At 52.1% G+C, this 27,909-nt stretch overlaps 1 protein-coding gene across 6 annotated transcripts; it reads left to right on the top strand.

Annotated features, from left to right (window-relative positions):
- Positions 1-20: 20 nt before the first annotated feature.
- LOC101533896 (general transcription factor II-I repeat domain-containing protein 2B) lies at positions 21-27,544 on the top strand. Of its 6 annotated transcripts, XM_058680839.1 has the most exons (16): positions 23-274; positions 4,950-5,050; positions 8,020-8,158; positions 9,537-9,656; positions 12,203-12,386; positions 12,886-12,914; positions 14,382-14,436; positions 14,714-14,760; positions 17,464-17,541; positions 18,286-18,342; positions 19,562-19,624; positions 20,769-20,846; positions 21,935-22,018; positions 23,067-23,250; positions 23,433-23,461; positions 25,324-27,543. In XM_058680839.1, exons 2-16 carry the CDS (start codon positions 4,955-4,957, stop codon positions 26,952-26,954), a joined length of 2,874 nt encoding a protein of 957 aa, XP_058536822.1. In that variant the 5' UTR covers positions 23-274; positions 4,950-4,954; the 3' UTR covers positions 26,955-27,543. The 6 variants fall into 6 exon arrangements, with proteins under 6 accessions (XP_058536827.1, XP_058536826.1, XP_058536828.1 ...); XM_058680844.1 differs by lacking the exon at positions 9,537-9,656 and having other exon boundaries at positions 21-274; positions 25,324-27,544; XM_058680843.1 differs by lacking the exon at positions 20,769-20,846 and having other exon boundaries at positions 21-274.
- The last annotated feature ends 365 nt before the right edge of the window (positions 27,545-27,909 follow it).

Below are 27,909 nucleotides of genomic sequence, written 5' to 3'. Positions count from 1 at the left end.
TTGGCTTCCCAAAGCACCGGAAACAGCAAACTCCCACTTGCGGCGCTACGGACACCCGGGTCCAGGCTGCCTTCCAGGAAGCAAACAAAAAAATTCAAAAATAAATAAATAAATGTTAAAGGAAACAAAAAAAAAAGGAGGGAAAGCAAGCAGAGAAGGGCGCGCGTGGAGAGCAGGGCCTCGGCCGCCGCCCACTCGGCCGCGCTCGCCCGAGCGCCGCCCTCAGTGCTCCCCGGCGGCCCAGGCCTCCGACCCCGCGGCCCGGCGTCCTCAGGTGCGTACCCCGCGCCCGGCCGCCATGAGGAGCGGCAGGCTGGCTGCCTGGGTGGGGGAAGCGTGTCCCTTCGGGGGGACCGGGGGACGGGAAGCCGCTGGCGGGGACCGGGCGCGCGGCTGAGGGAGGCCCCGGAGGCGTCAGGCTGTTCTCGAACCCCGGTTCCCCCAGAGCGGTGGGGTGGGGGTGGGGCGGGGCGGCGGGGGAGGGGGACCGCGGCCGCACGCCCGGCGCGCGCACGTCTCTCCTTTCTGATTGGTTGGATGTGGACGTGTGGATTGGCCAAGGGAACTAGGGGGCGGGACTTCCTCCCCGTTGCCTGGTAACTGCGTCCCGACTCCTCCCTCGAGGGAACATGGGGAGCCAGCGCCTTGGGGTGGGCGCGGGTTCTGGCGCCGTGCTGGGTTGAGGGGACGGTCGTGTTTGAGGGAGGAAAAGAAATCCACTGTCCAGGAAGGGAGGAAAAAGAAAGCTCCAAGGCCTGCGAAGGGATGGTCTGGTGTACAGATGAAAACAATATGGGATGGATTCGCAGGGCTGGGTCCTCCGCCCCTCAAATGAGTAAGGTTTTATTGAGATGGGTCGTGCCACGGTGTGTTTTCTTATTTATTTATTTATTTTAAAGATTTTATTATTATTGGGAAGCCGGATATACAGAGAGGAGGAGAGACAGAGAGGAAGATCCTCCATCCGATGTTTCACTCCCCAAGTGAGCCGCAACAGGCCGGTACGCGCCAATCCGATGCCGGGAACCAGGAACCTCTTCCAGGTCTCCCACGCGGGTGCAGGGTCCCAAAGCTTTGGGCCGTCCTCAACTGCTTTCCCAGGCCACAAGCAGGGAGCTGGATGGGAAGTGGAGCTGCCGGGATTAGAACCGGCGCCCATATGGGATCCCGGCGCTTTCAAGGCGAGGACTTTAGCCGCTAGGCCACGCCGCCGGGCCCATGGTTTTTTTTATTTTTGGATTATCATAGACTACTGCATTCCGGAATATTCAGCCATGGTCTTCACTTTAGCAAAAAAAAAAAAAAAAAAAGACCGGGTTTTCTCATCCCCCCACTCCACCCCCGTGCACCGCCGAATGGCCCCAATGACAGGGCCAGCCAGGAGCCAGGCGCTTCTTCTGGGTCTCCCACACAGGAGCAGGAGCCCAAGCGCTTGGACCCTCCTCTGCTGCTTTCCCAAGCCATAAGCAGAGAACTCGATGGGAAGTGGAGCAGCCGGAACTCAAACCAGTGCCCATATAGGATGCTGGCATTGCAGGCGGCAACTTAATGAGCTATGCCACAGCATCACTTGTACTCACCTCACCCCAAACATGATATTTTCTTTAAAAAAAAAAGATTTATTTATTTTTATTACAAAGTCATATATACAGAGAGGAGGAGAGACAGGAAGATCTGCCATCCGGTGATTCACTCCCCAAGTGACCGCAGCGGCCGGTGCTGTGCTGATCCAGAGCCAGGAGTCAGGAACCTCTTCCGGGTCTCCCACATGGGTGCAGGATCCCAAAGCACTGGGCCATCCTCAACTGCTTTCCCAGGCCACCAGCAGTGAGCTGGATGGGAAGTGGAGCTGCCGGGACCAGAACCAGCGCCCATATGGGGTCCCGGGGCGCGTTCAAGGCAAGGACTTTAGCTGCTAGACCACGCCGCCGGGCCCAAGCATGATATTTTCAAGAGGAAAAAGACAGCTCTATGTTTGAGTTTGGTACTGATAGTTGAAGCCACACAGATGGCTGGCTCGAAGGCCGTTCGGAGAAGCCCACCATCTGTGTGACAAGTAGAAGCAGGGCTGGGTGTGGGACTGGTTGCTGGTGGCCAGCTGGTGGGCATGGGCCGTAGCAGCTTGCAATAGGTCCCGGCCACTCCTGTCTGGGCCCTGCTTAGCCCTGGGGTCTTGGCTCATAGCCATGGTCCTGGGCAGCCCCTGCCCCTGGTGTTCAGGCCACAGCCCTTGGACACTGGATCCCCATGTTTCTCCCTTCTTTCCCAGCATTGTCTGTGACCACACCCATCCCAGGCCGGTTCAGGGTATCTGCAGTTCTGTCTTGAGTGTGCCCTCAAGGGCTTAGGAAGTGGGTTCTGTCACCTTGGGCCACCACCTGCCTTCTGGGTAGGATGCTCAGTAGGGAGGGATTATTTTTTTTTTTCCTTTTTGAAATAATGTTTTTGAAGATTCGTTTTTATTGGAAAGGCATATATACAGAGAGAAGGAGAGACAGCACATGTGTGAGAGAGAGATGTTTTATCTACTGATTCATTTCCCAAATGGCTGCAACAACCAGAACAGGACTGATCTAAAGCCAGGAGCCTCCTCTGGGTCTCCCACATGGGTGCAGGGGGCCAAGCACTTGGGTCATCTTCTACTACTTTCCCAAGTCCATTAGTGGGAGCTGGATCACAAACGAAGGAGCCAGGACTCGAACCAGTGTCCATAGGGGATGTTGGCGCTTGTAGGTAGAGGGCTAGCCTGTTGAGCCACTGCGCCAGGCCCACATTCATTTTTAAAACACTTTTGACATGCCAGTCTACTTAGAGATGACTGTAATGTCATCGATGATAAATAAGTGTGGTGCTTGCCCCTGGTGTTGGCCCTTGTCAGTCAAGTCTTATTTCCAAGGAAGACTTTATTGAAACCTTCTCGTGGAAAGAATTATGGTGGGGGAATGAAGAAACAGATGGAAAGTGGTGTGTGTGTGTGTGTGTGTGTGTGTGTGGCTTTCTGTGTTTCTCTGGCAATCTGCCTTTTGAGGAAGTGAAAGACACAGGCAGTATTAGGAGATTCTGGGGCCCAGGAGATGTTGCTACACCTGCCTAGTCGGGTGTCCCTGCAGCAGAAGGCAGCCAACTTGAGGCTGGGCTGCCCGCTAGTGGGTACCCATCATTGCACCATCGCATCATTAGCTCACAGGGCGAGAAATGAACCTAAGCCATCTCCCCAGGGGTCTGTGTATCATTTTTTAAATTGGAAAGTCAGATACACAGAGACGAGGACGGACAGAGAGGAAGATCTCCCGTCCGATGGTTGTCTCCCCAAGTGACTACTGATCTGAAGCCAGGAGCCAGGAGCTTCTTTCGGGCCTCCCACGCGGGTGCAGGGTCCCAAGACTTTGGGCCGTCCTCGACTGTTCTCCCAGGCCACAAGCAGGGAGCTGGATGGGAAATGAGGCAGCCAGGACTTGAACCAGTGCCCACATGAGATGCTGGCACTGCAGATGGAGGATTAGCTTGCTGTGCCAACGCACCACTCCCTGGTGATTTTGTTTTTTCAGAAAGACACATACCTGGTGGTACCACACAGCCACTGATGCACTCTTTCAATTTCCCACTTCTGGGCGTGGAGTGTGAATAGAGTCATCAGATTGGTTGCTCCTTTTTATTTTTTCCTTTTTTCCTTAGTTTATTAAAAAAAATAATATTTGCTCTTATCTCCCAGAGCAACAGAGAGAAGAGAGACAGCTGCTGTTCCAGGCCTTGGTTCACTCCCCAGATGCCTGCTGTGGCCAGGGCGGGGCCAGGCTGAACCCCGGAGTCTGAATCGTCAGGAAACCAAGAGATCCAAGCTTGGTGTCTCGTGTGCATGGCAGTTCTCCCCGCCTTGCTCTCTATTTCCTTTTTAAGATGTATTTATTAATTTGAAGGTCAGAGAATTACAGAGAATCTTCCATCTGCTGCTGGGTTCTTGCTTAAGCAGAAATATGGAGTCAGGAGCTGTAGCTGGGAATCGAACCCAGAAACACGCAATGTGGGATATAGGCATCTCCATTGCCTGACCAGTAACCAAGGCGTGTGCAATGCTATAGAAAAGACTTAGATCTGTGCAGGGTGCTTTTTTTCTGTTGTTGTTCTTTTTAAAGCTGTTTTTGTTTAACATTTATTTAGATTTGGGCTTTTAGCAATGGCTCAGTGGTTGGATCCTTACATTGCAAGTGCCGGCATCCCTTATGGGTGCCAGTTCAGGTCACGGCTGCTCCACTTCCCATCCAGCTCCCTGCTTGTGGCCTGGGAAAGCATCAGAGGATGGCCCAAAGCCTTGGGACCCTGCCCCCACATAGGAGACCTAGAAAAACCTCCTGGCCCCTGGCTCCTGGCATTGTGGAGTGTGCTGCCATTTGTAGAATGAGCCAGCAGATGGAAGATCTTTCTCTCTGTTTCTCTTCCTCTGTAAATATGATCTCTCTTTCCAATGAGAAAAAAAATTATTTTTATTTGAAAGGCAGATTTTCAGAGAAAAGGAGAGACAAAGACCTTCCATTCCTGAGTTCACTCCCACATGGCCACAGTGGCTGAAGCTGAGCTGAGCTGAGCGAATCTGAAGCCAAGAGCTTCCTCTGAGTCTCCCACGTAGATGCAGAGTCCCAAGGATGTGGGCCATCTTCTGCTGCTTTCCCAGGCTCATTAGTGGATAGCTAAAAGGGAAGTGGAACAGCCAGGACTAGAACTCGTGTCCACATCAGATGCTGGAGCTTGCAGGTGGATGAGTAGCTTGCTGAGCCACAGTGCTGGTTCACCACCCCTCATCATGTTTCACTCATTAGTTTCTCCAGCTCCACAACAGGCCTTGACTGTGATTACCAGAGACATGACCACAGGAGGGCGTGCCTCGCAACTCTCAGCATGATGGAAAGCCGCCGGGTGTCCTGCGCTCACTGTCTTGCCCTTCTCTCACACAGCGATCATGGCCCAGGTGGCAATGTCCACGCTGCCCTTGGAACACAAGTCCTCGGAGAGCAGGATGGTGGTGACCTTCCTCATGTCGGCCCTCGAGTCCATGGTGAGCCTGCCTGGGGGTTCTAGAAGCATCCGCAGTTGCATTGGTCCTGGAGGACACAACCGTAAGACACGCCAGGGTCCCTCCCGGCTTTGCCTGTCAGCTTGCCATTTGTCCATGTCAGGGGGTCCCAGGGAGGATGGTGGGCTCAGCCCATCTTGTACTCACCTCCCTGTGACATCACAGATGTCATGACAAGAGTCCCAGCTCTCCAGACCAGAAATTCCACACAGCCACCTTTTCTTTCTTTCTTTTTAAATATTTATTTTTTATTTGGAAGATACTACAGACAGTGGAGAGGCGAAGACAAAGAATATTCTATCTTCTGGTTCGCTGACTAAATGACCGCAATGGCTGGAGCTAAGCCTATCCAAAGCCAAGAGCTTCTGGGTCTCCCACATGGGTGCAGGGTTCCAAGACTTTGGGACATCCTCCACTGCTTTCCTAGGTCATAAGCAGTGAGCTGGATCAGAAGTGGAACAGCCAGGACATGAATTGGCATCTGCATGGAATTCTGGTGGTGCAGCGTGAGGATTAGCCTACTATTCCACCACCCTGGTCCCACAAAGCAACCTTTGTCTCCTTGTTTGAGAAGGTTTTCTGTGTAAACTCAGAGGTACATGTTCATTTATGTGTACCTGTTTTCATTTGAAAGGTAAATTTACCTGGTGGGTAAACATGGGTTATGAGATTATATCATCTCAAAACATCTGATCGTATGGTGTTTATTTTTTTTTTTGAAGATTTGTTTATTGTATTCAAAAGGTAGAGTTATTGAGAAAGAGAGAGAGAGAAAGAAATTCTGTCCTTTGGGTCCATTTCCCAGATGGCCACAGTAACCAAAACTTGGCCAGTCTTAAGCCAGGTGCCACAGTCTTCTTCCAGGTCTTCACAGGGGTGCAGAGGCCCAGGCCCTGGGGCCATCCTCTGTCGTTTTCCCAGGTACATTAGCAGGGAGCTGGATGGGAAGCGGAGCAGCTGGGACACGAACTGGCGCCTGTTAGGAATGCTGCCGTTGCAAACAAGCGATTAGCTTATCGTGCCACTACACCTGTCGCTTGTTGGTATAGCTGTGTGTTTGTATAGCTGTGGATGTTTGTGTAGCTGTGTGTGTGTGTGTGTGTATAGCTGTGTGTTTCTATAGCTGTGTGTGTTCGTATAGCTGTGTGTAGAGTGGATCTCCTGCGTCATGAGATTACAGGTGATTGCCTTTTTTCCTCAGTATTTTTCTATAACTGCTATGTTTATTTTTTTAAATAATATAAATAGAAAGCCTGGCGCTGTAGCCTAGTGACTCCCGTGCTTGCCAAGCATGTGCTGGGATCCTATATGGGTACTGGTTCATGGCACAGCTGCTCCACTTCCCATCCAGCTCCCTGCCTGTGGCCTGGGAAGGCAGTTGAGGATGGCACAAAGCCTTGGGACGCTGCACCCGTGTGGGAGATTTAGAAGAAGCTCCTAGCTCCTGGCTTCAGATTAGCTAGGCTGAGCTCCCGCCATTGCAGCCACTTAGGGCATGAACCAGCAGACAGAAATCTTTCTCTCTGTCTCTCCTTCTCTCTATAAATTGGACTCCCCAATAACAAAAAGAAATCAGTCTTTAAAGAAAAAAATAAGGGATGCTATAAATGCTTAAAACTGTTTTTCCATGAGAAGCTACATCAGTGTGAGAATGCAAAAAAATGATAGGAAATGAGGACTTGTAGCGCAGTGGTTAAGGCTGTGGTGCTTAGCATCCCCTACTTGGGCTGCTGCACTTCTAAGCGAACTCCCTGCTAGTGCTCTGAGGAAAGCATTGGAGGATGGTCCAGAGGCTCAGGCCCTGCACCCTCACGGGAGACCCAGATGGAGTTCTGGCTTAGCCTGGCCCAGCCCTGGCCACTGTGGCCATTTGGGGAGTCACCACTAGGTGGAAGACCTCTCTCTCTCTCTTTCTGTTTCCCTTCACCCCCTCTCTGTCTACCCCTATCTCTCTGTTAATCATGTCTTTCAAAGAATTAAAATGAATTATTATTTAACAAAAATTGTGGAGAAAAGGATATGTTGAAGAGTTATATCAGGCAGTAAATAAAAATCTGATTTCTCTGAGGGTTTTTTATTTATTTATTTATTTGTTTATTTATTTATTTTTATTAGAAAGGCAGATATACAAAGAGGAGGGGAGAGAAAGAGGAAGAGCTTCCATCCATTGATTCACTTCCCAAGCAGCCACAATGGGTAGAGCTGCATTGATCCGAAGCCAGGATCCCAGAGCCTCCTCCAGGTCTCCCACACAGCAGGGTCCCAAGGCTTTGGGCTGTCCTTGACTGCTTTCCCAGGCCACACAGGCATAGAGCTGGATGGGAACCAGGGGCACTGGGACGTGAACCAGTGCCTATATAGAATCCCGGTGCATGGCGAGGACTCCAGTCACTAGGCTACCATGTTGGGCCCATTTTCTCTGAGTTTAATTATGCTTCTGATATTTGGTGGTAACTGTTCAGAAAAAATTTTTTTTCCTTGGCAGTTTTCTTCAGTGCAAATGCATATTCCTTGTCTATGTCTCACTTTGGATCCTTGTCCTTACGCAGCATTCTCAGGCCACATCAAGTCCAGACTTAATCTTTCCTCAAAAGGCCAGTGGTGGGCCCGGCGTGGTAGCTTAGTGGCTGAAGTCCTTGCCTTGCATGTGCCACGATCCCATATGGGCACTGGCTCTAATCTCACCAGCCCCACTTCCCATCCAGCTCCCTGCTTGTGGCCTGGGAAAGTAGTTGAGGACAGCCTAAAGCCTACGGACCCTATATCCATGTGTGGGGGAGACCCAGAAGAGGCTCTGGGCTCCTGGCTTCAGATTGGCTCTGGGCCATTGCAACCACTTGGGGAGTTAATCATTGGACAGAAGATCTTCTTTTCTGTCTCTCCTCCTTTCTGCATATCTGACTTTCCAATAAAAAATAAAAAGGACAGCGGTTTGCTTGTTTTCGTTTCAGTGCAAAGAGCTGGCCAAGTCCAAGGCCGAGGTGGCCTGCATCGCCGTGTATGAGAGCCACGTGTTTGTCGTGGGGACTGAGAGGGGATGCGCTTTTGCCAACGCCCGAAAGGACCTGCAGGAGGATTTTGCACAATACTGTAGGTGCCATGCGCTCTCCCCTGATTGGGCAGATATTGGGGTCGCTGCCCCCTAGAGGCCCCACCCCCTGCCATCAGAACCTTCGCAACACATGCCCTTGACCCAGCCCACGCATTGCATGAGAGCTCCTGTACACCAAAGGGCCTCCAGGAAGCTGCTGCTGCATTGAGGACAGTGTGGTCAGCACTGCCCTGGCTTTGTGGAATCCACGTGAAAACCATGGGGCATGCACTGTGGTGCAGCGTGTTAAGCTGCCACATAGGGCGCTAGCATCCCACATCACAACGATTGGTCCTGTTCCTGGCTACTCCACTTTTGATTCAGCCTTCTGCTTCTCACCCAGGAAAGCAACGGAAGACAGCCCACATAACTGATTCCTGGGAGACCCGGATGGAATCCCAGGCTCCTGGCTTTGGCCCAGGCCCAGTCCTGGCTGCAACAGCCATGTGGGGAGTGAAGCGGTGGATGCCATCTGTGTCTCTAGTCCCTGCTTCTTTGAAATGAACAAACACTTCTTTTTTTTTTTTTTAATTGGGAAGTCAGATATACAGACAGAAGGAATTACAGCAAGCGGCTGCAACGGCTGTAGCTGAGCCGATCTGAAGCCAGGAGCCAAGAGCTTCTTCCAGGTCTCCCACGCAGGTGCAAGGTCCCAAGGCTTTGGGTCATCCTCGACTGCTTTCCCAGACCACAAGCAGGGAGCTGGATGGGAAGTGGAGCAGCCGGGACCAGAACCGGTGCCCATATGTGATCACTACACATGTAAGGTGAGGACTTTAACTACTAGGCTGTCATGCTGGGCCCATTCAACCACATCTTTAATAATAACCGCAAAAATATTGAGTGGAGTGGTTTTCCTGCACGATTATTATTGCTTATTAACTGAGTACATGTAAGATTTTTTTAATGATTTATTTTTTCATTTCAAAGGCAGATTGAGAGAATCTTCCATCCTCTGGCGCACTTGCCCTGGCAATGGCCAGGGCTGAACCAACCCGAAGTCAGGAGCCAGGAGACTCTCCTGGTCTCTCATGGGAGTGCAGGATCCCAAGGACTTGGGCCACCCTCTGTTGCATTCCCAGGCGACAAGCAGGGAGTTGGATAGGAAGTAGAGCAGCTGGGACATGAACCAGTGCCCAGATGGGATGCAAGGTAGAGGATTAGCCTGTTGAGCCACCACACTGACCCTGGCAAACAAGATTTCTTATCTGTGAAATCATGTGTGGTTTTGCACGAGCAGGTATATTTCAGGGATATAATCGTATCCCATTGCCGCATTCCTCCTAAATAAGCCTGCCTCCCCTGTCCCTCTCCCTCCCTCATCGGGAAGCCCTTGTTTTAGGCTGCTGACCTCGGCCTGTCCTTGTGGGTTTGCAGGTGCCACCGAAGGGCTGAGCGACACGAAGCCCCCGTGCCCAGTGAATGGGTTGCAGGTCCCCTCGGGGGAAGCCGAACTCCTCAGGAAAGCAGTGGAGGACTACTTCTGCTTTTGTTACGGTAACATTCGAGTGCAGCAGGACTTGGCTGCTCCCAGCTCGGCCTCTGTTACAGTCAAGCTCAGGTGCGGCAGGAGAGGCAAGGGGAGCTCCACTCTTCCTGCCCCGTGAGCCCCACATTCCCTTGACTGCAGGCAGACCGCTCCCCAGCTCTTTGGTTTGTTCCATGTTAGTGGGGTTCCTTCAAGGAGGTCTTGGCTAAGGGAGTGCACCCCACATTCCTGATTTGTTTTTCCTACCCAATAGTCATAATAGTATTTTCTGGAAGACTAGGGGCTCTCAAAAAAGTCTATATGCATGTGAGATTGTGCGTTTACGATTTATTTATTTTATTTGAAAGAGTTATTTTCCATCTGCTGGTTTACTCCTCAGAGGACTGACATGGCCAGAACTGATGCAGTCCGAAGCCAGGAGCTTCTTCCAGGTCTCCCACATGGGTGCAGGGACCCAAATGCTTGCACCATTCTCCACTGCTTTTCCAAGTGTATCAGCAGGGAGTGAAACAGGGGTCCTGCGCAGTAGCCTAGTGGCTAAAATCCTCACCTTGTATGCCCCAGGATGCCATGTGGACACCTGTTCATATCCCAGCTGCTCCACTTCCCTTCCAGCTCCCTGCTTGTCGCCTGGGAAAGCAGTAGAGAATGGCCCAAAACCTTGGGACCCTGCACCTGTGTGGGAGACCCTAAGGAGTTTCTGGCTCCTGGCTTCGGATCAGCTCAGCTCTGGCTGTTGCGGCCACTTGGGGAGTGAACCAGCAGAAGAAAGACCTTTTTCTGTCTCTCCTTCTCTCTGTGATTCTGACTTTCCAATGAAAATGATAAATCTTAAAAAAAAAAAAAAGTAGAAGTCCCTTTCCTTTAAAAAAAATGATGCCTACATTCTCATCAGTATTATTACTTTTTTTAAAAGATTTATTTATTTTTATTGGAAAGGCAGATATACGTAGAGGAGGAGAGACAGAGAGGAAGATCTTCCATCTGCCGGTTCACTCCCCAGGTGGCCTCAGCAGCTGGAGCTGAGCCAATCCGAAGCCAAGAGCCCAGAGCCTCTACCAGGTCTCCATGCAGGTGCAGGGTCCTGAGGCTTTGGGCCATCCTCAACTGCGTTCCCAGGCCACAAGCAGGGAGCTTGGTGGAGAGTGGAGCAGCTGGGATAAGAACCAGCGCCCATGTGTTGTTTTGAATGAAGCGGGCTGGAATAGACCCCAACAGACCAGGCTAAAATTCAAAATGATGTTGCTCATGCTAAAGTTCCCAGTCACCAGACTGAGAGTCAGCCATGTGACCTTCGAGAAGTTGGGATGGGAGCATGCAAGGCAAGGACTTTAGTCACTAAGGTACCACTCCAAATAAAATAATGTTTAAGAAGCATCCCGTGTTCTGATCAAGTGCACAGCAGGTTCTCCTACAGGTGCAGCATTCTTCGCAAACATCACTCAGACTCTCAGAGCCATAGTTCAGTGATTGCATCCTAGGGCCCCCCCCAACCAAGGCCAAGGCCATTGTTCAAGCACTCAGTCACCCCTATCCCTCACTGATCCCCTCCTCCCCACATCCTCCCACATCAAGGCACGGTTTGTTTTGTTTTGTTTAATTCTCTACTGAGAGTTTGAAAAGCTAGTTACCCCCAGGCAGGTGTTTGGCGCAGTGGCGAACCCACCAATAGGGAAATCTGCATCCCATACTTCAGGGCTTGGCTTCCGGTCCCGGCTCTGCTCGCAACTCCAGCGAGCTGCTGACGTGCCCATGGGAAGCACCAGGTGATGGTTTGAGTACTTGGTTCTCCATCATCCCATGTGGAAGACAGAGATGAAATTCTGGGCTCCTGCCTTCACCCTGGCTCAACCCTCGCAGTCAAGGACATTTGAAGAGCAAAGCAGTAGATGGGACATCTCTCTTTGTCTCTTCCTTTTTCCTGTGTTCTCAATAAATAACAAGCTTATTTCTAAAGCTGAATAATTGACTCTCCTGGTTGTAATACAAGGACTTGGCACCTGACAGGTGGGTTCTCACTCTGAGGCACCTGCAGGTACCCAGAGCAGTTGATCTGGAGACCCCCAACTCAGGGTGTCTTGGGGTCTTGGACTTCTCCACTCTGTGAGCAGTAGGACAGCAGCATTCGAAGGCTCCCTGGCTGGTGCTGATGGAGGTCTGTAATGGACACCATCACAGGCCACTTAGCCTGACTGGGCCATGTCACATTGTGACAATTAAGCTTAGGGCAGTGGGAGTCTCGTCACTTTGCACACAGCGCAGGTAACCAGTAGCTACAACCTTGAGTAGGCCAGCACGCCAAGCGGTGCGCCGCACTAACGGAATGGAGAAAGAGCCCTGCTGATTTTTCTCCTTATGCTAAGAAGGTTTAAGGGGAAGTCAGTGCAGCTGTGTTCATGTGGGCTCCTTGGTTGGGAATTGTAGCAACCTTTCTTGATTATGTATGTCCTGTTAGGACTATAAGAAGGCACCTTAGGGTTTTGACGCATCCACTCTGTGACATTGAATCCAACGGACGACTAGAGTTTCAGACGTGTGCCTCTTCTTCCTCCAGGTCAGGCCCTGGGGACAGCAACCATGGTGCCCGTGCCCTACGAGCAAATGCTTCGTGACCCAGTGGCTGTGCAGGTGCAGGGGCTCCCGCCGGGCATCACCTTTCAACACCCCCGGACTTACGAGCTCGCCACCCTGAAGTGGATTTTGGAGAACAAAGCAGGGATTTCCTTCATCATCCACAGGTGCCACTCTCCACACCCCCCTGGTGGCTGGTTCACGGCCGGTTCACTGCGAGTTGGGAGTGCCTGGGTTGGATGTTTGGCCGCAGCCGCTGCTGGCCAACTCCAGCCTTCTGCTAGCGCAGACCCAGGGAGGCAGCCGTAATGGCTCAAGTGCTTAGGGCCAACATTGTGGCGTAGTGGGTTAAGTCATTGCTTGCAGCACTGATATCCTGTATGGACACTGGTTCATATCCCGGCTGCTTCATTTTCCATCCCACTCCCTGCTAAGGTGCTGAGAAATGTAACAGAAGATGGCCCGAGGGCTTGGGCCCTTCCCACCCTTGTGGGAGACCCAGATGGAGCTCCTCTACCTCTGTATAACTGTATTTCAAATGAATGAATTCATTCAAGGAAAAGACCGAGAGGCTAATTTGACTTCCTTTCTTGATTATATCCTGTTAGATGTAAGAGTTGATTTCCTGTGCTTTCTGGTTGGTTGATGCTGTTGGCTTTCTTACAGACCTTTCCTGGGTCCCGAGAGCCAGCCAGGTAAGTGGCAGTGCCGCATCCTCCGTGGCTGCTCTGAGGATCTAAACTGTGGCTGCTTCTCCTTAGCTGAGCTGCTAGCCCAACACATTCTCTGCAACCTCCGTACAATAGAGGGGAGTCGTGGGTATCCCGGGAGGGGGTCGATGCATGGGCGGATCCACAGCTCAGGGCAGGACCCAGGGCACTGGGAGAAGCTCCCCGACTGCCAGCAGGTTTGGTCATTGTCAATGTCATCCCCTAGGGGCCTCAAGTGACCATGTAGCTTTGGGCCACCAGTTACATGCAAGGCATTGCTGGATTCAGGAAGGGACCTGGGATGGGTTGTTGTTATCTGCCTCCAAACTCCAGCTCCCTGAGCTCTTAGGAGTCCCTGATGTCCCCAGGGTGACTAGGGTGTCACCGGGAGCCTGGGGGAAGAGCTGGCAAGGCAGAATAGGCAGGAAGGGCTTTGGGATAAGCAGGGTCTCAGCAGGCAGATCCTCCTGGAAAGTTCAAGTCCACAGGGACAGGCCAAAGGTGGTCTGATGAGCTCTGAGGGTCATACTGCATGCCCAGAGCAGTCAGCCTGACCCAGGATGATGGGGAGACCTCACCCCAAAAGTGGCTTGTCCAGAAACACCTAAAGATCCACCCAGGCCCACCTCCCCCACTACCCCTGCTACGTCCCCCTTCCCCAGCCTGTCCATTAGTTTGGGAAGTGCTGGAGAGCTTGGCTCAGAGCTGGCCATCAAAGTCAAGGTTGAAAGAGGATGTGCTGTTGAGAGGGCATAAATAGAGGGCCAGGGTCGCTGGGCGTGGAGAGTGGCACAGCACACGTAGGTATGGACTGAACACAGAACCAAGTGTGTGTTGGGAGCAGGTATGAGTCCTGGCCGGGGGAAAGGGTGGCAGGTGACCACAAGCCCCTTGGCCTTCTGTCATCTTTGCAAAATGGCAGTAGGACTGGCAGGTGACATGACAGTGCTTACAGGGCCCCAGGCACTGTTCCTGTGCTTTGCATGTTCAGACATTTCACGTACCACTCTACTCCCCCTCAGGGAACTGAGCCCAGGTCCCTGTGTGGTCACCAAAATGTCTTCTGCAAAATGGTGCTGGGTTGGCCTAGAACCCCCGATGCATGCCTTCCTGTAACCCTGGAGCCATCTCCAGGTGACCTGGGAGGCCCGATGGGACCTCAGCACTGTGTAATCCGTTGTCCTCTGGTACATGTTGATCACAGACACAGTGATTTTTTTGTGTGTGGGTGTGGTCCCCTGGTTCTGCCCCCTGCCAGGTGCCCCAGAGCCCAGAGGGGAGGGAACTGCTTCAAGTTGGCCTCCTATCCCTGCTGCTAGTCCATGACCACCAGGAGCCAAGGGCTGTTTCCTCTCTGTCTGCAGGGGCTTTCTGTGTTCTGTACCTTTGAATGTCAATCACCCTTGAGGGAGCTCCTCAGGGCTAGTGCTTGGCTTTTCTGTTCCTGTCCAGGTACTTGTGGCTCTGTAACAGATGCCGAGGGATCGGCCATGGCATCCAAGAGCAGGTAAAAATGGACTGAAGAGTAGTAGCAGTGGGTGAGGGTGCTCGAGCCAGGCTCCCTTGTTTTGGGTATTCTTCATGCAAAAGCAGATTTGCAATTCCAGGGCTGTGTTCGGGCAACACCATTCAGTTTATCATGCATGATGAAGAATGTTGGCTGAGGTGGTTGGATGGGGTGCTTGTGGGAGGGTGGTGTCCAGGGACATGGGCAGATGCCCAGTGCACTTGAGTTGCCCATGTCCAGGTGGCCTGTCCTGACTGGCGTCCCATTATCCTTGCAGCTGTAGTGATCCCATCCGCGTGAAAACCGAACCCATGGAAGAGTCTGGTAGGTACCATCCAGTGCTTCGAGAGTGAAATGCTTAGTAGGTTATTAGATAACTCCTTAAAAAAGATGTTTATTTTTATTGGAAAGGCACATTTACAGAGAGAAGAAATAGGAAGAGAAGGGCTTTTGGTTCCCCCGCCCTCCCAAGATGGGCACAAAGGCCGGAGCTGAGCTGATCTGAAGTCAGGAGCCAGGAGCTTCTTCCAGGTCTCCCTTGTGGGTGCAGGGTCCCAAGCCTTTGGGCCATCCTCCACTGCTTTCGCAGGCCATAAGAGGGAAGTGGAGCAGCCAGGACACGAACCAGCACCGATAGGGGATGCCAGCTCTTGTAGGTAAAGGATTAGCCTGTCAAGCCATCATGCCAGCCTCCCTATAAGTAAGTCTTTTATTATTATTTTTTTTTAACTTGAAAGTCACAGTTACAGAAAGAGAGATATTCCATTCACTAGCTCACTCCCCAAATGGCCACAATGGCTGCAGCTTGCTTGGTCCAAAGCCCAGGAGTTAGGAGCTTCTTCCAGGTCTACCACGTGAGCGCAGGGTCCCAAAGCCTTGGGCCATCCTTCAACTGCCCTGTTTTCCCAGGGCAGTTGGCTGGGAGCTGAATCAGACGTAGAGCAGCCAGGACATGAACCAGCCCGTGTGAGATGTCGTCACTGTGTTGCTGTGCGTGGAGAATGAACCTGCTATACTACCGCACCAGCCATAGAAAATATTATTTAAGTTATGCCTAAATTGGAACCTAAAAGTAAAATGAACAAAAGGTACTGGGACAAATGCCCCTCCCCTGCCTCTCCCTACTTCTCAAAACAAGAAATCCTAAAGGCAGGCTTTGTAGCACAGCACGTTAGGTCACCCCTGGCGACACTCGCATCCCGTAGTGGAGTCCCGGGTCCCACTCCACTGCTTGCCGTCCTGCTTCCTGCTGATGGATCCCTGGGAGGCAGCAGGTGACAGACCAAATAGTTGAGCCTCTGCCATCCACGTGGGAGACACTGGTGACCCTCCAGGTTCCCGGGAATGGCCTGGGTCATTCATAGCTGTTAGAGGCATTTGGGGAATAAACCAGCAGATGAAAAATCTCTCTCTCTCACCCTGTCTGTCAAATAAATAAATATTTAGAGAAAGACAAGAAGAAAGAAAACCAACATTAATTAGAAGCAAAAAAAGTGTTAAAAGCTTTAGAATAAACTTTTTGTTCTAAGCTCAAATGTTTCAACAAATGGTAGGAAAAGACTGAAATCATTAAACATAGCAAGGTTAGCAATTATAACAAGGGACGCTGGTTCGAGTCCTGGCTGCTCCGCTTCCGATCCAACCCTCCTAATAGGCCACTGTAGCCAGAGGATGGAAGATCTCTCCCTGTGTCCGCTACTCTCTCTGTCACGCTTTCAAATAAATAAACAAATAAATCTTTTCCCAAGCCACAAGCAGGGAGCTGGATTCGAAGCAGGGCCACCGGGATTAGAATCAGTGGTTGCAATCTCCTCTCTGTAACTTTCATTTTACAATGAAAGAAATAAATCTTGGCCCGGTGCGGTGACCTAGCAGCTAAAGTTGTTGCCTTACACGTGCCAGGATCCCATTTGGGGGCACGTTCTAATCCCGGTAGCCCCACTTCCCATCCAGCTCCTTGCTTGTGGCCTGGGAAAGCAGTTGAGGACAGCCCAAGGCCTTGGGACCCTGAACCCATGTGGGAAACCCAGAAGAGGCTCCTGGCTCCTGGCTTCGGATAGGCTCAGCTCTGACTGTTGTGGTCGCTTGGGGAGTGAACCACAAGTGGATGGAAGATCTTCCTGTCTGTCTCTCCTCCTCTCTGAATATTTGCCTTTCCAATAAAAAATAAATAAATCTTTAAAAATAAACAAGTAAATCTTTACCCTAAACAAACAAACAAAAAAGACCTTGTGTCCCATGCTTAGATCTGATTAGGAGGTGGAGGCTCATGGGAAATCTGACCCCAACAATGGGGTCTGATCTGATGGTAGTGAACTTGGGACTCCCTGTGTGCTCAGACCCGTTTCCCACGTGCTCCCATCTGCACAGTATAAGAGTCACCTTTCTCCCAGGTGCTGGAGAGGTCCGCTCACGTCAGGGCTGCTGGCTGAGCTTCGGGGTAGGCCGTTTGGGGTTCAGAGCCTGTGCCAGAGGGGAAGGGGCTGGAACGAGGCGGGAGAAATCCTGCCTGCTTCTGCTGTTTTCCCAGATGTCCCCGTGCCTCTTATTATTTTTTTATGTATCTGTTTATTATTTATTTGAAATGTAGAATGACAGATAATGCACACACACAGATCTTCCATCTGCTGGTTTCACACTCTGCACGCTTCCCAGCAAGCAGGCTTGGACCAGGCTGAAGGCAGGCACGCCATGAGGGCTTCCATGTGGGTGGCAGGGGCCTAAGCACTTGGGCTATTCTCCACTGCCTACCCAGGCGCAGCAGCGGGAAGCTGGATGGGAAGTAGAGCAATCAGGACGAGAATTAGCACTCATATGGAATGCCAGCCCCTCAGGTGGTGGCTTAACCCGCTGCCCCACAGTGCTTTCCCCGTGTGATTGAATCAATAGCCACATTTGCCTGCAGCCGGGGTTGACTGGTGCTTGCTGTCTTCCACGCAGCAATGCACGGATAGCAGATGTACCCATGCAATCTTTGGTTGGCAGATTTGATGTAACCTGTGGTTGTTGTTTCCGTTGCGTTCAAAGATGTCACCCTGCCAGCAGCGGATGTGTCCGTCAAGAAGGAATTGGATGACCCCAGCTACTATCAATGCCACACGCAAGGTAACAGCGTCTGATTGTTAGTGTTGTACCAGGCACTTAGCATGGGAAACCCCCTGTCAGCATCCAGCCAGCCGGAAGGCCACGGGGCCCCGTGTGTGTGTGTTGTGTGTGTGTGTGTGTGTGTGTGTTTTCTTAGGCTCTAGCACACTGCCACATAAGGGAAATGCCCTTCTGGTCATGAAATCCTGCCTGGCCACACACGCGTAGGCAGGTGGGTACGTGAATGTGAGGTGGCTCTGTGTCGTCCCACAGGCGTCTGTCTGGGTCTTAGCTGTCCTCACTGGGTGTGTTCTGTGGGCCTGCCCTCTCGCCCCCTCCGTCCAGCCTGCCACACTTTCTCCCTCAAGCCCTGGTGTGTGGGTGGGCATCGCAGGCGCCTTAATCCCAGTGGCATGGCGGGTCTTCCTTGACATCAGACTCCATCAGTGGGCAGGAGAGCAGGTGGCAGCAAAGCCACGCAGAAGTCAAACAGGGCATAGGCATGTGGTGGGATGTGGCAGGAGGTGCAGCCGCACATACCACTTGCTCACATGACAGTGCCTACATAAGTGCCTCCTCCTGTCCACCTGCTCCACTCTGGGGTCCCCCCCTGCTCTATGCATATGACCTCCTGTTAAGATTGCTCCTGATTCCCCCCGTATGCCTTTGTAGTTTTGCTATTGTCTAATGCTGATTCGAGTACTGGCGTCTTTTTGATGTCTTTTTTGCTGTCTCTTTGTGCCTCGCTGTATTTGTTCTCTCCAGGGAGTTGCTCTGATGCTTCCGGCAGTGAAGCCACTGCCATGGAACTCCCCATGGAGGGTAAGAAAAGCGAAGCATTTCCTCTCTCGCTCTCTCTCCTTTTTGAATTCTATAGGATGTTGTGGTGGTGAAGGCATCCTCTCCCACACTCATGTTTGAAAATGAAGGATAAGGCTTCGGGGCACCCCTGCCTGCTAAGGGCGCTGGTTGAGTCCTGTCCTCACACTCAGTATTATAGGCTGCATAGCTCCTTTATCTGTTGTGACCAGCAAATGGCTCAACTTCAAGCACTGGGGTATAGAAATTCCCCCCCAAAACGCTGCAAGAGCCAGAGCTGCTCAGAAGCCAGGAGCTTTCTCCAGGTATCGCACAGTGGGTACAGGGGCCCAAGGACATTCTCCACTGCTTTCCCAGGCCACAAGCAGGGAGCTGGATGGGAATGGAACAGCCAGAACTAGAACAGGCGCCCATACAAGATCCCAGCACTTGTAAGGGGAGGATTAGCCAATTGAGCCTTTGTGTCAAGCCTGAACTCTTTTTTTTTTTCTTTTATTGGGGCCTGGCACAATAGCCTAGTGGCTAAAGTCCTCACCTTGAACACGCTGGGATCCCATATGGGTGCTGGTTCTAATCCCAGCAGCTCCACTTCCCATCCAGCTCCCTGCTTTTGGTCTGGGAAAGCAGTCGAGGATGACCCAAAGCCTTGGGACCCTGCACCACGGCTGACTGGGCTGAGGCCAGGAGCCTGGAACTCTGTCCGGGTCTCCACGTGGGTAGCAGGGATCCAAGTACTGGAACCATCACCTGCTACCTCCTGGATATGTGGTAGCCAGGAGTTGGCATCACGCACTGCAGTAAACATCCACCTTGTAGAGTATTTTAAATGCCAAGATACAGGGGGCTGGTGCAGTCGCTCAGTACGCTAATCCTTCACCTGCAAGTGCCAACATTCCCTATTGGCACCGGTTCATGTCCCAGCTGTTCCACTTCCCATCCAGCTCCCTGCTTGTAACCTGGGAAAGCAGTAGAGGACGGCCCAAAGATTTGGGACCCTGCACCCGTGTGGGAGACCCGGAAGAGGCCCCTGGCTCCTGGCTTCAGATAGGCTCAGCTCTGGCCATTGCAGCTATCTGGGAAGTGAACCAGTGGATGGAAGATCTTTCTGTCTCCCCTTCTCTCTGGAACTCTATCTTTCTAATACAAAGAAATAAATCCTGTAGATATATGAAGAAAACACTTAAGAATGAATATCATTTTAGCCATTTTTTTTTTTTTCAAGACTGTACCCGGCCAGACTCTGCAGAAAGAAAGCCGGACCCTGGAGTGGATGTGAAAATGGAGGGTAAGTAGCCAAGGCTCTCGTCAGTCAGTCATGGCATCAAGCATGACTTGCTTTTTTTTTTTTAATGATTTGTTTATTTTTATTACAAAGTCAGATACACAGAGAGGAGGAGAGACAGAGAGGAAGATCTTCCATCCGATGATTCACTCTCCAAGTGAGCCACAATGGCCGGTGCTGCGCCGATCTGAAGCCGGGAACCAGGAACCTCTTCCGGGTCTCCCACGCGGGTGCAGGGTCCCAAAGCATTGGGCCGTCCTCCACTGCTTTCCCAGGCCACAAGCAGGGAGCTGGATGGAAAGTGGAGCTGCCGGGATTAGAACCTGCGCCCATATGGGATCCTGGGGCGTTCAAGGCGAGGACTTTAGCCACTAGGCCACGCCGCTGGGCCCAAGTACCTGCTCCTTCTTAAGGGATGCTCCCCTGAAGTCCCGCCTATAACTATGGTTGCCCCACCTCACGGTCAGTGACATGTCAGTGTGCGGCTGCTGGACAGGAGCGGTGCATGTCCAGAAGGCTGGAGGTCTCAGCGTCTCAGAACTGCACCCAGTCTGACACTTAGGAATGCTGTCTTTCTTTTTTTTTTTTTTTAACTAAGGCAGGTGTACATGGAGAAGGAACGATCAAGAATCTTCCATCTGCTGGTTTACTCCCCCAAATGACTGCAGCAGCTGGAGCTATGCCAGTCCAAAGTCAGGAGCCTCTTTTGTGTCTCCCATGTGGGTGCAGGGGCCCAAGCACTTGAGCCATCCTCTGCTGCTTTTCCAGGCCACAAGCAGGGAGCTGGATGGGAAATGGACCAACCAGGACACAAACCGGCGCCCATATGGGATGCCAGTGCTGCAAGCTGAGGCTTAGCCTACTATTCCTATAGCACCAACCCAGTGGCATTATTTCTCGCTGGAACTTTCCATCCAGCATTTTCAGCCCATAAGTCGCTGAAACTGAAGAAAGCAAGATCATGAACAAAGGATATCACTTAGCAAGATGTCTGCCTTTTTCTCTCTCCTGGCTTCTATATACAATTTTTTTTAACTAAATAAAAAAAAAAAAAAAACAGTCTTGGCTTTGGCTTCTAATCAAGGCGACAGCAGACCTGTCTGGAGAAGTGTTCCGCTACCTTCTAACCCTCGATTTCTGTCTTAAGGAAACACACATTCGTCGGGTGTTACCCATTCCGCAACAGGTGTGGAAGACCTGAACATCGTTGAAGTGACTGTCCCAGGTAGGATGGACATCTGGTTCCTGTGAGCCAGCTTGGTGTGCAGGGGCCGTTGACTTGGGCTTCGTCCCCCCGATGATGAGGCGAGGACCAGGCACGCTCAGCATCTCACTCCTATCAGACATTGTTCATCAGCTCCAGGGCTCCTCATGGTTCTGGAAGATTCCATGTCTTGCAAGCAGCCACAAGCCCCAGAAGTGGGGCACATCCACTGCCCATCAGGAGATGCCCTTTTGTGAATGTGTGGATGTGAAAATGCGAGAAGGTAGAGAAGAATTTAGTAACAGTTCCTTTAGGGAAGGCAGCTGAAGCCTGAAATAAGGGAAGAGATGTTTCTTTTCTTTCAAGGTTTACTGTGTTTGAAAGGTAGGGTTACAGAGAGAGCAGGAGGGATGAGAGATCTTCCATCCACCAACTCACTTCCTGACAAAATGGCCAGAGTGGCCAGGGCTGGGCCCTGCCATAACCAGGAACCAGAAACTTCGTTTCTTCCATGTGGGTGGCAGGGGCCCACGCACTTGGCCCACCCTCCACTGCTTTCCCAGGTTGTAAGCAGGGAGCTGGGTTAGAAGTGAGGCACAAGGGCTCAAACCCACAGCTGTATAGCATGCCGGCATCAGGCAGCAGCTTAGACTGATCTGCCACAACCTCAGCCCCAGGAAAGACAACTCTGTACATTGTTTTACGCCTCTGGGATTTTTGAACCATGTGACTGCTGTAGTTATTCAAAATCAAATAGAGTCAATTTTTTCTAAAGTACTGAAACATATTCCCATCTCACCCTAGTAACCCATTCCCTTGTTATATTGCATTGGCTGTGATTTCTTTTGTAATGTTGACCAACAGTAGTGAAAATGGACGTCGTTGTCTTGCAAGAACTCAGCCATGTTCCCTAAGGTGGTTCCCCTAAGGGGGAACAGCTACAGTCGCTTCCGCTTACAGATTCCCAAAACATGAATTATTGCTTGAAGTCAGCTGAACAATAGGCCAGTTAACATGCATTCCCAGGCACAAACAGCCTTTTTCCTTGGAGGTTTGGGAAGGAGGGTAAAGACATTCAGAATTCTGGTTTTTTTTTTTCATTATTTTAGATAACGAGAAGCAAAGATTATCAAGCATTGAAAAGATTAAACAGCTAAGAGAACAAGTCAATGACCTCTTTAGCCGAAAATTTGGTAAGTTCTGATAGCCTTACTTAGTCCGAATTTATACATACTTCAAACACCTACATGTTAAGATTTAGTTAGTTAGTTAATTTGAAAGGCAGGTTTTATAGTGAGAGAAGGACTGATAGAGAGCTCTTCCATCCAATGGTTCACTACCCAAAAGGCTGTGATGGCTGGGGTTGGGCTGATGCTAAGCCAGGCACCAGGAACTTCGACCAGGTTCTCCCACATAGTACAGGAGCCCAAACACTTAGGCTGTCTTCTGCTGTCTTCCCAGGCCACAGGCAGTGAGCTGGATCGGAAATGCAACAGCCGAGTCTCAAAAGCAGGGTCTGTGCGGGATGCTGGCGCTGCCAGCAGTGGCTTTACACACTGTGCCACAGCACCAGCCCCAGATTTCAAAATGATGATGAATTTTGTCATCAATTGGCTTTCTTCATTAGATATTTTATTTTTGTCCATCATGAGACTGAAAAAATTATTTTGCAGCAAAATAGATCTACCTTTAAATTTCATTTTCCGTGAAGTCTTTGGAGCACTGTGGTACTGGTGAATGGATACGCTGTGCCTGCTTAACTCCAGCACCCCTGTGGCAAGCCCACAAGTTAATATTCACGCAGCATGTTACTGCTGGGGAATGCAGTAAACATGGGTGGTCCCCAGTGTTGTCACTGCTTGAGAACGGTCTTAAAATCTTGACATCAGAGATCATGGGAGGAGTAGGGCAGGTGTCTGGGGCAGCCACTAACATGCTGGTTCAGAAGCCACAGCCCATATCTGAGTGCTTGGGTTCAAATTCTAGCTCCCCTTCTGATTCCAGCTTCCTGCCAGGCAGCTGCTGATGGCCCAGGGGCCTGGTCCCCTGCCACACACGTGAGAGACCCAGATGGAGCGCAGCAGGCTCCTGACCTAGGCCTAGCTTAGCCCTGGTTGTTATAGGGGTGAACTTGCAGATGGTTCTGTCCATGGGTGTCTCTGCTCTCAAACAACTTGACCTAGACAAAAGGCGTGGGAAGTGACTGACCCCACTGGCTTGACATGGTGTGTACCACCACAGGGGAAGCGATTGGTGTGGACTTCCCCGTGAAAGTCCCCTACAGGAAGATCACCTTCAACCCTGGCTGTGTGGTGATCGATGGCATGCCCCCGGGGGTGTCGTTCAAGGCCCCCGGCTACCTGGAGATCAGCTCCATGCGGAGGATCCTGGATGCTGCCAAATTTATCAAGTTCACGGTCATCAGGTAGGAAAACTAGCTCGTGATCATGGGAACTTGTCAAGTTGCCTTTGAGTGGTCACACATACCTACCCCTCCGCCACATCCCATTGTACCTGTCGCTACGTTACTACTCAGCAGCTAGAAGCAGGTGGGCGGGAGGAGGAAGATGAGCCGGGTTTCACTCAACGCTGTCTCTTTCTCTGCAGACCACTGCCAGGACTGGAACTGAGTAACAGTGAGTATCATATGTACGCAGAGACCCTCCCAGCTTCAGGCATGCCCCCCTGGCTGGGAAGGGCAAGTATCGCTTCTAGAGCTTCTAGCACACCTGGCCCTTCTGTCTGAACTGGCCTTCCCCTACATGTTAGGAAGTTATGTCAGTCTATTGCCTGACTTTCACTAAGAAGGCTTAAACAACAGTTGATGGCATCAGACTACTTGTGACACGTGACATCACCCCCACCTGCCCCAGCATCCTGGATGGTGAGGGCTTTCCCTTGGCTACTGCATGGCCACAGGTACGGCCCCAGTCTCGAGCTTGTCTCTAACAGTTGAGTAAATGGTGCCTGCCTGGACACCCATCACACCCAGCATCCTCAGCTCCAACTCATTCCACCCCCAGGTTTTTTCTGTTATTTTCTCAGAGAGGTAAAGTGACAGAGAAAGCACCCATTGCATCTATCCACTGCCAAATGTGTGCGAAAGCTAGGACTGGGCCAGAGACCCAGCTGGGAACGGGGATCTTGAGCCATCCATCACCTGCCCCTCTCCCATGGTATGCATCGGCAGGAAGCTGGACTCAGCCAAAGCCTGGCACCCCCATCCCATATAGCCCGGTCATGCTAATAAGTATTAAAGTCCCCGAGGAGGCACTCAGACCATGCACAGTCATTATCTGCATGTCATGTGTTTCTAATTGAGGAGTTCTATGGAGGGATGGGGTTTCCATATCGGAAACCACCCCCACCTTGCGTGATGTGGACAGCTCACTCTTTTTAGTACATTTTCAGCTTTGCGCACAATGACTCCTCCACCCCCAGTCTAGTAGAATATTTTCCGTCCGTACCCCAAAAGGTTCCTCCCACCCATGCGCAGTCACTTCCAGGGCCCACACCTGTCGCCAAGCAACGACTGATGGACTCTCTGGCTCTGTAGTCTGACCTCCTTTTGTGTCTGTGTTTGCCCCAAGTACCTGGCCCACCTGCGGGCCTGTTTAGATCGCCCATGCACCCTTGCCCTCAGACACCAGCCGTGTGAGTTCTGTGGGATTCCATGGCCACCACCACCAGTGACTCCTGACGCTCAAGCTGGTGAGTCCTGTGCCAGCGTCACTCATACCCGTCTACCCCTGTGGTTGCCCAGTTCTCTTGGGCACCATAGGAGAGCGAGGAGGCTGAACATACGAGCACACTGGCAGATGGCTCCTGCAGCGTGCGACACCTTCAACCAAGTGCTCTCCTGTGGGCTGCTGTCCCTTGAAAACACTGGAGTTAAGAACCCACGCTGAAACGCTAGGCACGGTTTTAAGCACTGGATCTCTAGGTGTTCAGTAGAGAAGCCTGAAGCCCCAGCCCGTGCTCACTCACAACCAACATTTCCCGTTTGTCAGTGTCCACTTCTGCAGGGATGGGTGATCTGGCTTCAACACGCACCTGTGCTTCCCTCACTCCTTCCCCTCCCCTGCTTAACCACACACCACTCTCTCCCACCCCTGCACCCCAACCCATGCCTAACCATGCTCATCTCCCACTTCACCACTTCCCCCAGCAACCTAAACCACACCCACACCTCTGTAACTACCTCCACCCTGCTCCCATTTAACCACACCTGTCTCCTCACTTAGCCCCACCCCTTGTGTCCAGCCTAGCCACTCCTTCCTGGCCAAGCCCTTGCCCCTCCCAGCCAACCCCTGCCCTTGCTAACCACTCCCTCTCCTACTTAGCCACACCCTTCCACCCAACCTAGCCACACCCCTCCTAACCACATCCCCTCTTATGTAGCCACGCCCCTTGCAGGTGCCTTCAGGCTGGTTAATTCTATTGGCTGGGAGAGGAAAGGGTGGGACCCTGTCTCTTAACTTCCCTTCTCTCTCCAAAGTGGGGAAACGGAAAATTGACCAGGAGGGCCGTGTGTTCCAGGAGAAGTGGGAGAGGGCCTACTTCTTCGTGGAGGTGCAGAACATCCCCACGTGCCTCATCTGTAAGCAGAGCATGTCGGTGTCCAAGGAGTACAACCTGCGGCGCCACTACCAGACCAACCACAGCGAGCACTACGACCAGTACACGGAGCAGGTGCGCGACGCCAAGCTGCAGGAGCTGAAGAGGGGACTGCGCAGGTACCTGCTGGGGTCGCCCGAGGCTGCCACAGCAGCGACAGCTGTGGGACCCCCAGAGCCCAGGCCAGCACCAGCCAGCGCGAGTGCAGCTACTGCTACGACCACCACACAGCCGGTGGAGGACGTGACCGGCAGCTTGTGGGACAAGCTCCGGGAGAAGATCAGAGCGTTCGTGGCCTACTCCCTCGCCCTGGATGAGATCACAGACATCAACAACACCCCGCAGGTGGCCATCTTCATCCGCGGGGTGGACGAGAACTTGGATACATCCGAGGAGCTGCTGGACACAGTGCCCATGACGGGCACCAAGTCCGCACACGAGGTCTTCCTGCGTGTGGAGAAGAGCCTGAGGAAGTTTAACGTGGACTGGGCCAAGCTGGTGAGCGTGGCCTCCACAGGCACGCCAGCCATGGTGGACGCCACCAACGGGCTGGTGACCAAGCTCAAGTCCAAGGTGGCGGCGTGCTGCCAGGGCTCAGAGCTCAAGTCGGTGTGTTGCATCCTACACCTGGAGTCGCTGTGTGCCCAGAAGCTCAGGATGGACCACGTCATGGACGTTGTGGTGAACTCTGTCAACTGGATCTGCTCCAGAGGCCTGAACCGCGGCGAGTTCAGCACGCTGCTCTACGAACTGGACAGCCAGTATGGCAGCTTCCTCTACCACACGGGCATCAAGTGGCTGAGCCGCGGGCTGGTGCTCAAGAGGTTCTTCGAATCCCTCGAGGACATTGATTGCTTCATGTCGTCCCGGGGTAAGCCACTGCCCCAGCTCAGCTCCGGGGACTGGATCCGAGACCTGGCCTTCCTGGTAGACATGACCGCACACCTCAACACACTGAACGTGGCCCTCCAGGGCCATTCGCAGGTCGTTACGCAGATGTACGACCTCCTCCGGGCTTTCGTGGCTAAGCTGTGCCTGTGGGAGACACACTTGACCGAGAACAACCTGGCCCACTTCCCCACGCTGAAAGCCGTGTCCAGGAGCAACAGCGACGGCCTGCACTACATCCCCAAGGTGGTGGAGCTGAAGGTCGAGTTCCAGACCCGCCTGGCCGATTTCAAACTCCACGAGGGGGAGCTGACCTTGTTCAGCTCGCCCTTCTCCATCAAGGTGGACTGCGTGCGGGAAGACCTGCAGATGGAGGTCATCGACTTGCAGTGCAACACCTTCCTCAAGGCCAAGTACGACAAGGTGGGCGTACCCGAGTTCTACAAGTACCTGTGGAGCAGCTACCCCAAGCTGCGGAGCCACAGCGCCAGGATCCTGTCCATGTTCGGCAGCACCTACATCTGCGAGCAGCTCTTCTGCATCATGAAACTCAGCAAGACCAAATACTGTTCCCCGTTGCCAGCGGCCCCGTGGGACTCGGTGCTCCCCGTGGCCTCCTCGTGAGCAAGGGACGCAAACCCTCCAGGCCAGGCCCCACACCCACCCCTGCCATGGCCAAGCGAGAACATTCATGACAGAATTTTCCCATATTGCCTTTTTTTTTTTACTCTCCCACTTGGAATGGAAAACACACTTATTGGCAGCTTCGTTATCATTTCTTTTTTTAATTTTGAAACTTTTATTTCCTCGTTAGCATTTGTAAGGCGTATGATGCCTCTCACCGGCGTTCCGTAGAAGCTGGAGGATTCTATTGAATTTCTATCAGTCCACTTGCCTCGTGCCCCACCGCCATGACAATCTTTCATGTCACCTGCCAGACTGCACTCTCCCCGCCACTTGGGAGCTTTGGGGTTGGCATCTGCCAGCTTCAGTTGTCAGAGAAACACAGAGAGGCATGATACGCGTGAGTAGTGGTGGAGGGCTCTGCGGGCACACGCGTATCCCCGCCCTCTGTTCTCACAGCATCATGCGTTCGAACACCCCTGTTGGGAATGGAGTCTCACGCGTGCTGTTCCCGTTTTGCCTGCCTCCATCCGCCTTCACATGAAACCACCAGAAGTTGAGCTTAAAGTGGAATAGCCCAAAGCAAATATTTTTTTTAAAGATTTATTTTTATTGCAAAGTCAGATATACAGAGAGGAGGAGAGACAGAGAGGAAGATCTTCCGTCCGCTGATTCACTCCCCCGGAACTGAGCCAGTCTGAAGCCAGAAGCCAGGAGCTTCTTCCGGGTCTCCCATGCAGGTGCAAGATCCCAAAGCTTTGGGCCATCCTCGACTGCTTTCCCAGGCCACAAGCAGTGAGCTGGATGGGAAGCGGGGCCGTCTGGATTAGAACCGGTGCTCATATGGGATCCCAGGCTCCTCCCCAAAACAAATACCACAGGGTACCACATTTAAAGTGGAGTTGAGGCTTAAAAGTTCTCCATAACAAAAACTTTTTGCGGGGCAAGGCAATGA

Source organism: Ochotona princeps, chromosome 24 (assembly GCF_030435755.1).
Source record: "Ochotona princeps isolate mOchPri1 chromosome 24, mOchPri1.hap1, whole genome shotgun sequence".
Taxonomy (NCBI): domain Eukaryota; kingdom Metazoa; phylum Chordata; class Mammalia; order Lagomorpha; family Ochotonidae; genus Ochotona; species Ochotona princeps.
Note: the sequence above shows the minus strand (reverse complement) of the source record. Positions and strands in the feature narration are given on the sequence as shown.

Excerpts from the sequence above, each read along its gene's own strand:
- LOC101533896 (XM_058680839.1), top strand. The coding sequence starts at position 4,955 with ATGGCCCAGGTGGCAATGTCCACGCTGCCCTTGGAACACAAGTCCTCG. Across the intron at positions 17,542-18,285 it reads CTATCAATGCCACACGCAAG|GGAGTTGCTCTGATGCTTCC; the intron begins GTAACAGCGTCT and ends TGTTCTCTCCAG. Across the intron at positions 18,343-19,561 it reads CATGGAACTCCCCATGGAGG|ACTGTACCCGGCCAGACTCT; the intron begins GTAAGAAAAGCG and ends TTTTTTTTCAAG.